The sequence below is a fragment of the Mauremys mutica genome, chromosome 1 (genome assembly GCF_020497125.1).
Source record: "Mauremys mutica isolate MM-2020 ecotype Southern chromosome 1, ASM2049712v1, whole genome shotgun sequence".
Classification (NCBI taxonomy): Eukaryota; Metazoa; Chordata; order Testudines; family Geoemydidae; genus Mauremys; species Mauremys mutica.
Window position 1 is genome coordinate 224,497,911 of NC_059072.1, and position 14,259 is coordinate 224,512,169.

At 40.3% G+C, this 14,259-nt stretch overlaps 1 protein-coding gene across 2 annotated transcripts in view; it reads left to right on the forward strand.

The window, feature by feature from the left end:
- MAP7D2 (MAP7 domain containing 2) overlaps positions 1 to 14,259 on the forward strand; it is a 147,879-nt gene that overhangs the window by 81,245 nt on the left and 52,375 nt on the right. For both annotated transcript variants that reach the window (XM_045013711.1, XM_045013623.1), the window contains exons 2-3: positions 803 to 880; positions 3,298 to 3,461. In XM_045013711.1, coding sequence (XP_044869646.1) covers positions 803 to 880; positions 3,298 to 3,461 — 242 coding nt within the window. The remainder of the gene's footprint in view (positions 1 to 802; positions 881 to 3,297; positions 3,462 to 14,259) is intronic.

Genomic DNA, 14,259 nt, shown 5'->3' on the forward strand with positions numbered 1-14,259 from the left:
GGGGCTTGTTTCCGGTCCCTCGTCCGCTCACGTCTCCGGGCGGAGTTCCTCTGGGCGGCGTCCGCTGGCTCCCTTGACGCCTTCGAGGAGCAGTGGGCGCTGTCCGGGGTTCTCTGCTCAGTGTCCCCATCAGGCTCCCTCCTTATGACCCTTTGACCTCACTCCTGTCCCTGTTCTTTTATTAGTTGTCCCCCGCACTTAGTGGGTTTCCGTGGCCCTGTGGATCCTCCCCTTAGGCTGGGGGGGGATCCGTTAGCATGGGGCGGGCTTCCGCCCACCCCCTCTCCCGGATAACCCAATAGTACAAGGCAAATTTGCAGCTAAAGTGTGATCAGGTAATTTCTGTCTTCATTTCTCTTAGCTCATGTACTCAGCAATGTATAATACACATTAATAAAGTTATCTGTGGTTAAAAAAAAAAAAAAAAAGTCAGAATTTGTAGCCAGGTTCTTTGAATATTAACCTTATCCTGAACAAGTGATGTACAACGGGTAGTGTATTAATGTTTTATTGTAACTTTGCCTTCACAAAGGTTTTAAAAAACCACTGCCTACAAAAGCCTGATCTTTCACTTTTCTGCAGTGTAAAGGATTCAGGCTTGGGTATTTACAGTGATTAACTTTACCTTGAATTCCACAGTACATAGCAAGGAGTTATTTAAAAAAAAAATCCCTGATACAATGCAATAACCCATGAGAGTATGGTGTAATTTTTAAAAAAAGAAATGCACTAGTTCTTTGGCTCTTTTGGACTCTTCTTGACTTTTATCATTTAAAATTCCTTTTTTCCCATCTGGTTTTAGTGGTGGATGGATTTCTGAAAACTGATGAAAGGCAAAGATTAGCAAAAGAAAGAAGAGAAGAAAGAGAAAAATACCTAGGTAAGTTGATCTCTTCATTTTTTTGAAAGCTATATGTGAGTTTTAGTGGGGCTTAAATTATTGAAAGGAAAATAATCATGTTGTTCCTCTTCTGAATTTTAAATGTTATATTTCAGTCTACTTTTGTTTTTCTGTCATCTTGAAATGGTTTAAATTGCTGAAGAATTTTAGCAGAATCTAATTCACTTTCAAACAGAGAACCTAATCTTCTAGGACTCTTTCAGTTGATTTCAGTGTACAGCACTTCACATTCTACAATTAATCATCAGTTATCTTCAATAAATGTGCTATTGAATATTATGATATGAATATATGTGTGAAATGCTGACTTTTTGGAAGCTGATGTATATGATTCTGTCAAAAAGTCAAGCCTTGAACGATATTTACAATGAAAGATTGATTGGCTGTGGCATTGTGATTTTAGCCTCTGAGAGTTAACAACTTTAAAATTAAAGTGGAGTTAGTGAGAGTGGCATAAACTAGTTATTTCCTTTGCCTTGCTGTCACATGAATTAAAGTTTAAAAATTCATTTTTAGTCATGGGTGGCAAAAATTATTTTCAGACTCATTGGTGTTGTTTCTGATGCTTTAAAGAACAACTTAAACCTCATGGGAAATGTTGAGTGTGTGCGCACATGTGTGTAGAATATTTCTGAATAATTCTTTCTACCTCATTATTATAGGCAGGGCAGGTTGCCCAACACTTCCCATTAAGACATCCTGCTTTCAGTTGCTTATAACTTTCCCAAACTTTAAACATTTGGACTGAAATTTGCCATGACAGGTATTTTTGGAAGATTTCACCAAAATGATTCAGTTGTTTCCAAGAACGAGACTAGAGAAAATGTTGTTTTGCTCATGTCAAAAATCTCTGGCTACCTTTCCTTTGAAAAGCTGCAGTGCCCCCATTTTTTGGAGTAGAGACTTGAAATTTGGCAGGGGTGTGGCCTTTGTGTGACTTTTATACTGCAATTAGACACCCGCAGCTGACCCGTGCCAGCTGACTCGGGCTCACTGGGGGCTCAAGCTAAAAGGACTGTTTAATTACAATGTAGAGATTCCAGCTCAGGCTGAAACCTGAACTCTGGGACACTCCCACCTCGCAGGGTCCAAAAGCCTGCGCCCCAGCCTGAGCCAGAACATTTACACTGCAATTAAAAAGCCCCTTAGCTAGAGCCCCTTAGCCCAAGTCAGCTGGCACGGGCCAGCCAGGCATGTCTAATTGCAGTGTAGACATGGCTATTGTCATGGATGTGCCCTTTCCTGTCCTTGTGAAAAGGTGCCAGAATCTGGCCAAGTTCTAAGCCTTTGAAGAATCGCAGTTTGAACATGCTCAATAGAGACATCTTAGGTTTTTAGTTGGTAAATTCCCCAAAGATTCTGTATGCACTGAGCAAACTGCAGCCTGGGTCTCAACAGGGCGTTCTCTGCAATAGTAGCACTGGGCTGCTAGAGGCCGTGCCACTGCCAGATGTGGGCACCTGAAATAAGAAGAGGGAGACTCTCTCTACAATGGGCACTTGAAGCCTGGGATCAGTGTGGGAGAGAAAGCGGCCTGATTTGAGTGCAGAGAGAATGAGAACCAGGATTGGGGGCAGGAAGGGGGAAGTAGATTGGAATAAGGAGTCTGTGAGGGGAGGGGAGACTACAACTATGGGCTGACAGGGGTGGGAGAGGAGACTGGGAGCAAGAGCCAGATGAGACTGGGAATGGGATCTGGGGAGGTAAATGGGGAAGGGATGGGCAGATTGAGGAGCCAAGTGTGGAGACTGGGACTAGTGGGTAGGGAGATTGGGAATGAGAACCAATGGGGCGGGGAAAGGAGGGGAGACATATCAAATAAGGGTGCAGGGGGGGAGCTGAGATTACTGGGGCCAAGAAACTAGAGAAGGAGCCGGAACGGGAGGGTTTTGCAGCTATTTAAATTATTTCTTTAAAGAAGATCCCGCCAAAGAAGAGAAAATGGAACAATCAGCCTTTGTAGTTCTAAAACCCACATTTGGGCCTCTTCATCTACATGCGACTCCCTTTAAAAGCCACAGGAGGCATGTTTGTGCAGGGAAAGAATTTAGCCATAAAGTTACGAAGCAACTCGTAATGTGCACAGATACAGATCGCTTGTTAGTCGGATTCTGTTGTTTATGGAAGAAAAGGAGCATCTGCCAGTTTGCAAAAAAAAAAAGGGTCTCCTCATTACTACTTATACTAATTAGATTATTGCTTTTTTTTTCTTTTTTCTTTTACCTGCATAGTGTATTTTTATGCATTGTGCTGTTGATTTTGTTTTACCAATGTGTTCTGTATATTTGCATTGGGTATACTTTTGCTCTTTGCTTCCCATTTTGTCATACTGGTAAATGACTTTATAGACGGGGAAAAATCAAATCAAGTTAAGTGAGTATTTTTATTTATTTAAGCTGCCAGAGAGCAGCAGATTTTGGAGAAGGAGAGAAGAGCAAAACTTCAGTATGAAAAGCAAATTGAAGAACGATGGAGAAAACTGGAGGAACAGAGACAGAGAGAGGAGCAAAAGAGAGCAGCCGTTGAAGAGAAGAGGAAACAGAAGCTCAGAGAAGAAGAGGTGAGGTATACTGCTATGGCATATATAGTACAGCCACCACAGGTAGTGTGACTGTTGTGTAGGGATGGTTATGCTTTGCCGTGAGCTATCCAATGATTATGGCACTGGGGCTCAACCTTTGTGGCAGTAAGGGACCATGTGCCTAAACTTTTACATAGGATTTCAGAGAGCTGCACAAAGTTTGTTTTTATATGTATCTGTGTGTGTTGTGTATGTTTTATTGAGCACTTTGAATGGTATACAGGACTTCGCAAACTGCACAGAGACAAAATGCTCTGTGGCCTGCAGGGGGAGGGAATACCTGTGGAGAAATTGTACTGCATCTCTGAAACTTGATCATTTATGACACCATTAATATCTCCTGTTTTTTGTTGTTGTTGTTATTTTTGGGGGGGGGGGGATTAGTAAACAACTCATCTGCAAATTGTGCATATATTACTCCTGGGGGATTTCTGTGCCAAAAAATTTAAGTTCTGCACACACTACTTTAAAATTCTTTAAAATTCTGCATATTTTGTCAAAATAACACAGTATAATCACACCAGTTTCAATTACTTTGGTAATTTATTTCAAAATACCTGTCAGCAAATATGTCTGTAACAATACAGATAACAAAAAAGATTCAGGAAATATTTTTTAACAAATAGATTAGTTACTAGGCACATTAATACAGAACTCTGAGTAATAATTCATTTAAATTACAATATAGAACCATATTTCCCACTCCCCTCAGAAGCCATGCAAAGGTTTTGGGGAGTCTTGGATAATGGAGGACCTTAGGCAGAGAGAAGTAATTGCTGGGAAGGAGCCTGGGTGTGAACTTGGTGGGTTGTTGGGTGTGGGTGGGAGAAGTATGGAACATTTATTGTATGGGATTGTTAGGGAGCTTCCACGTGCAGACCCTGGCTGACCTCTAGCCTCTCTCATTCAGTTATGTACATCTGCCCCTGTCCACATGTGTCCCTGTACCCCCACTCCCATTCAGCCCCTGCCCCAGTCTATCCCTCTCAACTAGCCCTTCTGAACCCCAGTCTGTGACACACCCCCCAGCAGCCCTATGTGCCCCACGCTATCCCTCCCCCCATATCCCATGCCTCCTGACCTGGCCCCGAGGGCAGGGTGGTGTGAGGTGGGCAGGGTGCTGTGAGGAAAGCAGCCTCTTTTCTTCCCTTTCTGCAGCTGGGGATGCTGCCACCCGGGAGCAGCTGCTCTTTGTTCTGGTGCCATGGCAGCCACTGGTGGGTGAAAGGCATAACTGCAGGACTTTTCCAGCAGAATGTATTTTCTGCAGAGAAAAAAAAATCTTCATGGCACATGAAGTCTGTGGATGCGCAGTGACACAGAATTTCCCCAAGAATAATTATTGTAATATGAATATTATGTATTGATGTCCTACTTTATCCTTGAAGTGGCGCCACACGTTATGCAGGGCAGACTGGAGTCTGGCCGCTTCCAGAGACTGGATACTAGATGAGATGGAACTTGGATCTAATCCCATTCCTGTGGGCATGTCTAAACTACAGACTTAAGTCAAAATTTGTGAAGTCGACTTACAGCCACCACAATAATTACTGCAGTGGCTGATATCCACACTACCCTCCTTCTGTCGGTGGTGCTCATCCTCACCAGGAGCACTTCCACTGGTGGAAGAGGAGCTGTGGGAGGGGTTGAGAGCCAGGGCTCTCAGCTCCGTTCACCTTCCCATTGCCTTCCGGGAATGGGAGCCAGCTGCCTGTGCTTCTCTCCTCTCCATTCACCACTGAGAGTGGGGGCAGCTGCCCAGGCTTCTCGCCTCCCTCAGTGGGGAGACGGGCGGACATGAACAGCCCAGTGGGGAGCCTGGAAGGTGTAGTCCGGCAGGGAGCCCGGGGCAATTGGGCTTTAGTTGCCTGGCTTTCTTGTCAATTTCAGGGCTGAAATTTACAAGACAGTCAACAGCCAGTGCAATTAAAGCAGGGTCTGCACAGACATTGCATCGCCATAACTACACTGACGTAAGCCCTACGCCTCCTGTGGAGATGAAGTTATGATGTCGGTGTAGTAGGGCACTTGTGTCAGTGTGACAAAACTGTAGTGTGTACTGACATAATTGGGTCGACGTAAGTTGCCTTACGTCAACCTAACTCTGTAGTGTAGACCAGGCCTATGTTTGGTCACTGCAGTGTTTTGATATATTCAGTTTCATAGTAGAAAGTCTGTTTATAAATACAAATACTTCCAAAGAAAATAGCACAAATAGAAGCTTTCTTACATAACTCTGGATATACACCTCTACCTTGATATAACGCTGTCCTTGGGAGCCAAAAAATCTTACCGTGTTATAGGTGAAACCATGTTATATTGAACTTGTTTTGATCCACCGGAGTGCGCAGCCCTGCCCCCCCCCCGGAGCACTGCTTTACCACATTATATCCAAATTCATGTTATATCGGGTGGCATTATATCGAGGTAGCGGTGTATGTCACTTGTTCTCAGACATTTATAGAACTTCAATAAATTTTCTTTGTGGACATTTGCTCTCTTTGTGTTCAGGTGAACATGGCTCTGCAAACCACTGGAACATTTCTTTTCCTAAATCTCTGAGCCACTGATTTAATTTAATCTTGAACCTGCTTGATCCATTTGCCCTTTAGGATAATTCATACATATTTTTGAGCATTTCTTGGAAATCTGGAAAGCAATGGAATGCCCTTTCCCAAACCTTCCTATGTAAATCTTTCAGAGGCAGACAAATGCCTCCTTTCCTCCCTGATCCCCTGCCACCTGCAAGAAAAGTCACCTGTTGTTCCATTCCTCTGGCAGCTGCAGACATGTCCCTTTGCTTCCCACTGAAATGTAATATTTTTAAGCACTTCAAAAATATTTTTGCAGCCATTCACTCAATCAGCAGAATACAGGCAAAGATTTTCATAGCCTGTTTGCTGGATTTTTAGATACACAGCTCACCATAAAATTAATCAGTGTTGTGTGTCTACATCACCTAGTTGACCTTGAAAATCTGAACCACAGTCTTTACTGACCCATGCAACACAGTCGCAGCCATGCAGTGTTAGCTGCAGAATGATCTTTCCACAAGCTTCCTTGTAGTTTACTGCTATCCACATAAGTTTTCTACTTATCCTACCCATCCCACATGCATCTTGCTCCTCCATAGAGAGACTCTAGCTGGGAAGCGTGGGTTTCTCTATCTCGTAATTTCAGTCAAAACCCAAATGTTAGCTGGATGTTTCTGCTGAAATAACTAGGGCTTTCAATAATGCATGAGTTAATGTAGCATTCCAAGAGTCATTTTTTTAAAAATAGCCAGGACGAGAGGGAAGAGTCAGAAAATGCAAGGTTATTTTTTCATTTCCTCTTTACACTGTCCACTGAAAGATAGAGGATTTTATACATATAAATACATATTTCCTTTTCCTACCATATCCCAAAACAAAACCAGAAAGTCTCAATGGAACATATGTAAATAATCTAGGCCAACTGAAAATACCAATCTTTAGAATAAAAGGGATAAAGTATTCTAAAAGGCTTGTGTGTGCACTTGCATATGCACGCTCTCTGCCAGGGTTGGTTAGTACTCAGTTTGTTTTTTTGTTGTGGTGGACAGTGGCCTAATTTCTGATGTAGCTCTCTAAATGCAGTGTGTACATGTGTGTATCTGCGCACTTATGGACAGGCCAGCGACATAGGAGACAAGCATGAAAGGAGACTGCTTTAAAACTCTTAATTTGATTTGTGTTTTTTTCATTGCTAAAGAAGCAACAGATTTCTGATAAATTATGTAGTAACAATTCAGGCAAACCTATAAAATAATATTTTATGCAGTGTCAGTGCACTCAAGTATCAAAAAGATGAACATAGAAATGAGTAAAAACAGAAACTGGAAACCAGAGTCCCTTAAAATAGGGAATTGCACAATGGCAACAATCAAAACGTTTCAGAGTTAGCACTCCATCACAATAAAATGGGGTATATTCACTTCTCGGAAGAACCTTTGCAGTGGACCACTGCAGTTCCGCCCTATGAGGAAGGTTTTAACAAACCATAAAGGGATAGAGACTTAAAATACAGTGTGAAAGTTCCAATTCTGCTGAAAACAAATGGCCACAAGCTTGTCCTGCACTTCCAGGATTTCACTTTAACACTTAAGTTCACTGCTATTATCATGCTGCTGTTAATCACAGTAAGGTTCCTCTTACTATTATTATGTGTTCACACGTGGGTAAAGGTTTAAGACAGCTTGGGCCTTAGTATACACTAGCACTGCTACTGCATCTTAAGATTAAGAATTAAAAGTTTTTTGAAAAGACAGAGGGGATGAAAAAAGATGTCATGGGAAGATGATGACTTTGCTAGAATAGTTGACTTCTAGAGAGCCTTGATAACCTTCCCTATGACCAAAACACCTTTGCAAAAGAGAGAAAATATCATCTTGTATAAAAATGATTTACTCCCATTTCTCTTCTTTCAGTCTATGTACATTTTGCCCCGACTTTAACTTTAAAAGAGAAAACAAAATCTGGTCTCTCCTACTTTAACTGTGACATCTTGTTTCTATGATCTGGTTCTCTGTGTGCTTTACTGTCCGTGGAAATGATTTGCTTAATTTAAAAAAAATAATAATTATGGTCTTATACTATAGTTGTTTTGTCAGCCCGGGCGGAAAATGTTTTTGGTTCACTCCTGCCCCGCCTGAGTGGCAGAACAAAAAAATACAGAACATTTGGCTAGCCAATCAGCGGAGCAAAAAGTAAACAAAACTGAGTGGCACAGCAGTCTGGCACCCTCTGGAAGTTAGAATTGCAGCCATCCTGCTTGCCTGCCAATGTGTCATATGACTTATCTTAAGAATTACTCCTGTTTTACCTTTATAATGAGCAGCAACAGACCTCTATCTCCTTATGAAATTACTTCATTGGCATAACAATACTTTCCCCAAAGATGTGTTAAACTAATTGGACACAGCTGGAAATGCATATCAGTGATCCATCTGAAAAACAAACAAACAGGCAAGTATAAGAACATAAGAATGGCTATACTGGGTCAGACCAATGGTCCATCTAGCCCAGTAACTTGTCTTCTGATGGCGGCCAGTGCCAGATGCTTCAGAGGGAATGAACAGAAAAGGGCATTTAGCAGTGATCCATCCTCTGTCCAGTTCCAGCACCTGGCAGTCGGAGGCTTAGGGACACTCAGAGCATAGGGTTACATCCCTGACCATCTAATAGCCATAGTTGGACATATCGTCCATGAACTTATCTAATTCTTTTCTGAGCCCAGTTATACTTTCATTCTTCAGAACATGCCTTGGCAATGAGATCCACAGGGTGACTGTGCGTTGTGTGAAGTACTTCCTTATGTTTGTTTTAAACCTGCTGTCTGTTAATTTAAATGGGTGACCCTTGGTTCTTGTGTTATGTGAGTTTTTGTGTTTTGTTAAGTGTCTGCACCATCACAGACCTTTCTGTAACCATCCTCTCATGATGTTCAAAGAGAGAAGTGGTTCCACATGTATGCCACTTGTAAATGCGCACACACACAAAAATAACATCTTCAGAAAATATACTGGGAAGAGTGCTGCATACTGTGATGGAATAAGCCATGAGAATCTGGGCAGAAAATATTTGTTGTTGTTGAATCTGTAGAACTTTTTTTTTTTTAAAGAAGAATGGCTCTCCACAATCTGTATTAGGCTTATTCCTTTCATAGAGCTGAGAATCCTTTGCACAGCTATTTTGTACTTACATGTACTTTTGAAGATGAGTAGATGGTGAAAGTACCACATATTCTGATTTCTCTTCTTCCTTGTTCCATGTGCAAAGGCAGATAGGGTGGTTTGTGTATTTTTAAGGGAATCGATAGTAAAAGTGGAGTGGCTACAGCAAGGCCCTCTCTGAGGTGATGATTAGCCACATTGCAGAATGGAGTGAAAGTGGGTGTGTTTCCACTTTTTATCATTATTTAGGAGCATTTCCTCAGATAAGAACTGTGTGAATGTGACAAGTAGAAACTGAATTTTTACTTTAACATAACCCTCTCCTTATTAGCTATTCCTTTTTTTCCTAGAGGTTCCAGATGGCACCATTTTTATCTCCATATTTATTTTAAAATTGTCCAATAGCATTGGATTAAAAACCTCTGTCATTTCAAGGAAGAATGCACTCTCTTGTCCAGAAAAGTTTCAAGTGCGGTTTTTATTAGTGTATAGCCAGTGGTTTTGGGAAGTTTGTTCCTCATACTTTACTATAATGCAGGTCTGTCCCCACTCCTACCCCAAAGCACTTCTGAGATTGGAGTGCTTTAATAGGTCTTTCAACATATTCTAAATGTATCTATTTTTAGATGTAATATCTTCTGCTCCTCTCACATTTTTGTTAATAAAGGAATGTGAACACCTGTCAAAATGTATGACGTTGGATTACATTCTAACTTGGATTGACTGTGTCAAGCATATTTGGTGCTCTTTCTCATATTTTTCTACACCGCCCATTCATACATCATTTTGGGATAAAAATGTCAGATTATATTTTTAAAAAAGACAAAATTAACATTGAATCTACCACTGTATTGAGGTTTAAAAAAACAAGCACTGCAAAATAGGTACATACACAAAACCCAGCTCCCAGCTTCAAGGCATCTTGGTAATAGCTGTTGTAAAAATCATTCTGCATCATTGGAAGGATTTCTGTCAGTTAAATATTCATTATGGGGTAAATTTCATACTTTTGAAATTTACATTTGGGAAGGGTATGTGTTTAAAAAAATAGATTGGAAATATTCATGAATGTTTGGGGACTCCAGTTAATTACTTTTTGATAATAAGTGTTGTAATTCATTTGTGTGTAACTTAATCCAATATATAATAAACACACAAAAAAAGTTATTGTCAAGAGTTAAATTATTACACATGAAACTTACCTGAAACAAACTCACAAAAGTAAGGAAATAAAGTTAAGCAACTGATCAGTTCATACCCTCTTCTCTTCCAACTGCAAACATGCCCATTATCATTGCTATAACTATCATATACCACAGACCATGCACTGCAACCTTAACTCTGCCCTTCCTGTGCCCTTCTGCACACCTGTTCACCAGATATTTTTCCCTATCAGTACGAATGTCTGGAGTACAAATAGGTTGTATTAAACGAGGATAGTTTGGTAAAGGGTTGTGTGCAGAAGGGCAGTTAGAAGGATTGGTGAAGGCCAGCATCAAAATTTTTGTGATTTTTTTTTACAATGCACATTTTTCCCCTTTAAAAGAAAAAAAAATCTTTCCCTCATTGCTGTGCAAAAGACCCACACAAATAAAAGTTGAAAGTGACTGGGTGGTGGTATTTAGAAATAGTGCAACTAACTATATACATGGTTTTGATTTTTTTTTAAATCCTTTTTTCATTTTGTTTACTATAGAAGAACAGAATTATTTTTTTCTCTAATCTTAGTTAGCTAGTTGTTTGTAACAGTAGGTACAAAAATTTCAGACTGGAGCATGACTTTTTAAAGCTGTCCTTTTAACAAATTCCTTTTTGTTTATACCCATGATATTTGTAAAATAACCTCCAGTTTGAATGAGAAAAGAAATTGGATTCTTTTGCCTTTTGTGTGTATTATATTTTGTATAGATGAAAGGGAAGTTCATGATCAAACTTACTTGCATTCTCAGTGCTAATGCTTTTTTTAAAAAGAGGTAATTTTGAGTGATCCAAATGGTTCTTTTTTTTAGACTGAAGAAACGTGGGTTGATGGCTATAAGGGTTTTTGGAAAGCAGAAATAAATGTTATATTTTTTTTGTATGAACAGTAGGTGGCTCTTTTCAGGTTTTCATAGTTTGCTTATTCTTGATTTAACCTTCATGTGAAGTTCATGGAATACTATACGATTGTTTTTGATGGCTCAACATATCAGTAGTACAGCAGTTACCTTCACAATACAGATTCCAGATGGGAAGCTGGCACAGTGTATGAAATGTCTTTCAAGGAGTTAGGGTCTGTGTAACAAAGGCAGCAAATTTTGTGTTGCTGATGGAGAAATGCATTTGTATCCTACTGTTTAGCTATTCCTGGGCAAATAATTTGGTTGTAGCAGTACTAAATCCAAATGTTGTTTTTGCTAACCCTGAATTTTTATAGGCTAACAGCTGGGTTTTTTTGGTTTTTGCTTTAAGTATGTGATATTTTGCTAGTTTAAAATGTTAATGTATATGTTTGTTAATTTTGTGAGGGTTTAATATTCAAGTGTTCTGTGATTCTTTGACGAAAGGCACTACATAAATGAAAATATATATTTCCAAAGAAAATATACAGAAAATCCTTTTCTCTTTGTAGTTTCATACTATACAATTTAAGATATCAAATTCTAAATGTGGGTAACGTGAGTTTTCAAATACCTATGAAAAAACCCACAATTTTTCCTTTAGACTATTTCATTTTGTGCTTTATTTTGTTCATATAACAGTGTTTTTAGTTATTTTAAATGCCATCATTGTGTTATCTGACCTACAAAACAGAGGATGACATGATCTTTGCCCTGTGGAATATTAAAGTTATAAACAGACAAAACAAATACACATTGCCTCTTATAACCAGTTGACATTTTAATATATAGTATCACATTTTTTTAAAATAAGTGTGTTTTAATACTTATTAGCTATGATAAGGTTGGTAGGTTTTGCGGAAGTGTGTTTAAAGAGGGATATGAGAGAAAAGAGTGTTTTGCATAACACTGGTGGGATGACATTTCAGAGGCAAGGAGGATAACTGGAATGAGTGGGAGGAGACTATAAAGAGATGGGTGAGGTAGGAGGCTTGGGAGAAGTAGAGGAACTGAAAGGAAATGAGAGCAATGATTAGCTGTGGAGTTAATATGGCCTTGAAGGGTGAGGACCAGAAGCTTGAACTTGATGTAGAAGATGAGTGGAAAACAGAAGAGGGATTTGAATGTGGGGATGACATTGTTAGAGAAGCAGGAAAGGAAGTCTGTTTAGGTCATGGCATGGTAGACTGGAGGGGAGCAAGTCTGGAATCAGGGAGACAGAGAAAAGCTGAATAGCAAAGGCAGGAGAAGACCACAGTATGGACAAGCATGTTACTCACAGAGACAGGAAGGAAGGTATAGATTTTTCTGAGCTATTGTAGAGAGAGAGAGACGTCTGGATTTTGTGGTGGCCTGCGTGTGCCTCTCTATGCATGCACTTGGAGGGAGGGTGGGAAATGAGGAGGGGGGAAAGAGAAGGGAGCTTGTGTATCTGCTTGGACACTGATGGTATTGACAGTGACATAGGAAAAAAGGAAAAGGACAAAAAGCTGCAGTTTGCTTTTGGCATGTTTTGCATTAGCTAATGGCAGGGTATTTAGGATGTGATGTTTTAAAGAGAGCTGGAGATGAGAGACAGATCAAAGGGGGAGATGTCAGGATGCAGACATAGATGAAGGACTCATCAATACATAGACAATAATAGCTGAAAGTTCGAGATCAGATTAGGTCATCCATGGTAGCGGGAAAACATGGAACAATGGACAGAGCCCTGAGAGAGACTGAAAGAATCCACAAAAGAGGGAGAGGAGAAACTAAAGGAGCAGTTGGAGAGGGAGAGGAAGAACCTATAGATCAGAATCCAGGAGTAGGAAGTGGCCTGCTGCTGAAATCAGTGGATAGATCATGGAGGAGGATGGGGTAGAGACGTTTACACTTGACCAGAAATAGGACATGCTCTTTATCTTAATACGCAGCACTGAGATGGTTTATAGTAAAACTAAGCATACGTTTATTGATAAAGAATGTAGACTTAAGTGATACTAAACAAGAGTAACAGAGACAAATGGTTACAAATAAAACAGAAACATGTTTCCTAGTGACTAAAACTTAATTTTAACAAGTTACAATCTTTGCCTAAGCTTTCTCACTGACCTCAAACTACCAGCATCTCTCACCCTTCAGGCCAGAGGAACCAGCGTTCACAGAATCAGAGGGTGCTGTTCCCTTTGTCCCCTAAGAGACGGATAGCCAGGATGTTTGCTCCCATTTTATTCCCCAAAGACCATTGACTTTGCCTCAAGAGCCATGAAGACCTTCTGAGGGTTCAGACTCTGGGGAGTCCCCTAGTATGCTCACCATGCTCTTGCATCACCTGTTAACTTGATTACTTTGTTTACCTTATATGTAAATGTACTTTCATTGTCCTTTGCCTGTAATCAAGCTAGGCAGACTGTTAAATCCACATTCCTTTGTCTAGGGCAGGCTTGTTATCCACTCTACTTAGTATGCTTGATCTAAACATATTTCCAGCACACCTAGCTAACTCTTCACATGCTAAATCACACAATAATATTAATATCTAGTGTGTTACCAGTTTACGTATGATACCTTACAAGATGCCATTTGGGTAAGTATTATGAGAAGTCCTTGTGAACATGCTCAGTAGAAGCCAAACAGCAAATGGGGGGTGGGGGGAAAGGGAGGACATGACCCTGTATGCCCCTTATGCATTGCCTCTAGAGACCAGTGTTCTCTGCCAAAGTGAAAGAGGTTAATGATAAAAGGATGTTGTTAATGTCAGCGGGAAGTTGGTAATTTAGTAGATTGGAGGTAACACAAGGATTTTGAGATTGGGTTGGATTTTAACTGGGATGAATAAGGAAGATAATGTGGTGATCAGGGACAGAAAATTTAGAGCATAAGAATCCAGTGTCTCATGAAAAATAGAGTGACTGATGAGGTGAGTAGAGGAACTGAGGTAAAAAATGAACGAATGAATGTTGGGTAAGAAAGTGAGAGGCTGCACAGCTGGACTGATCTTCAG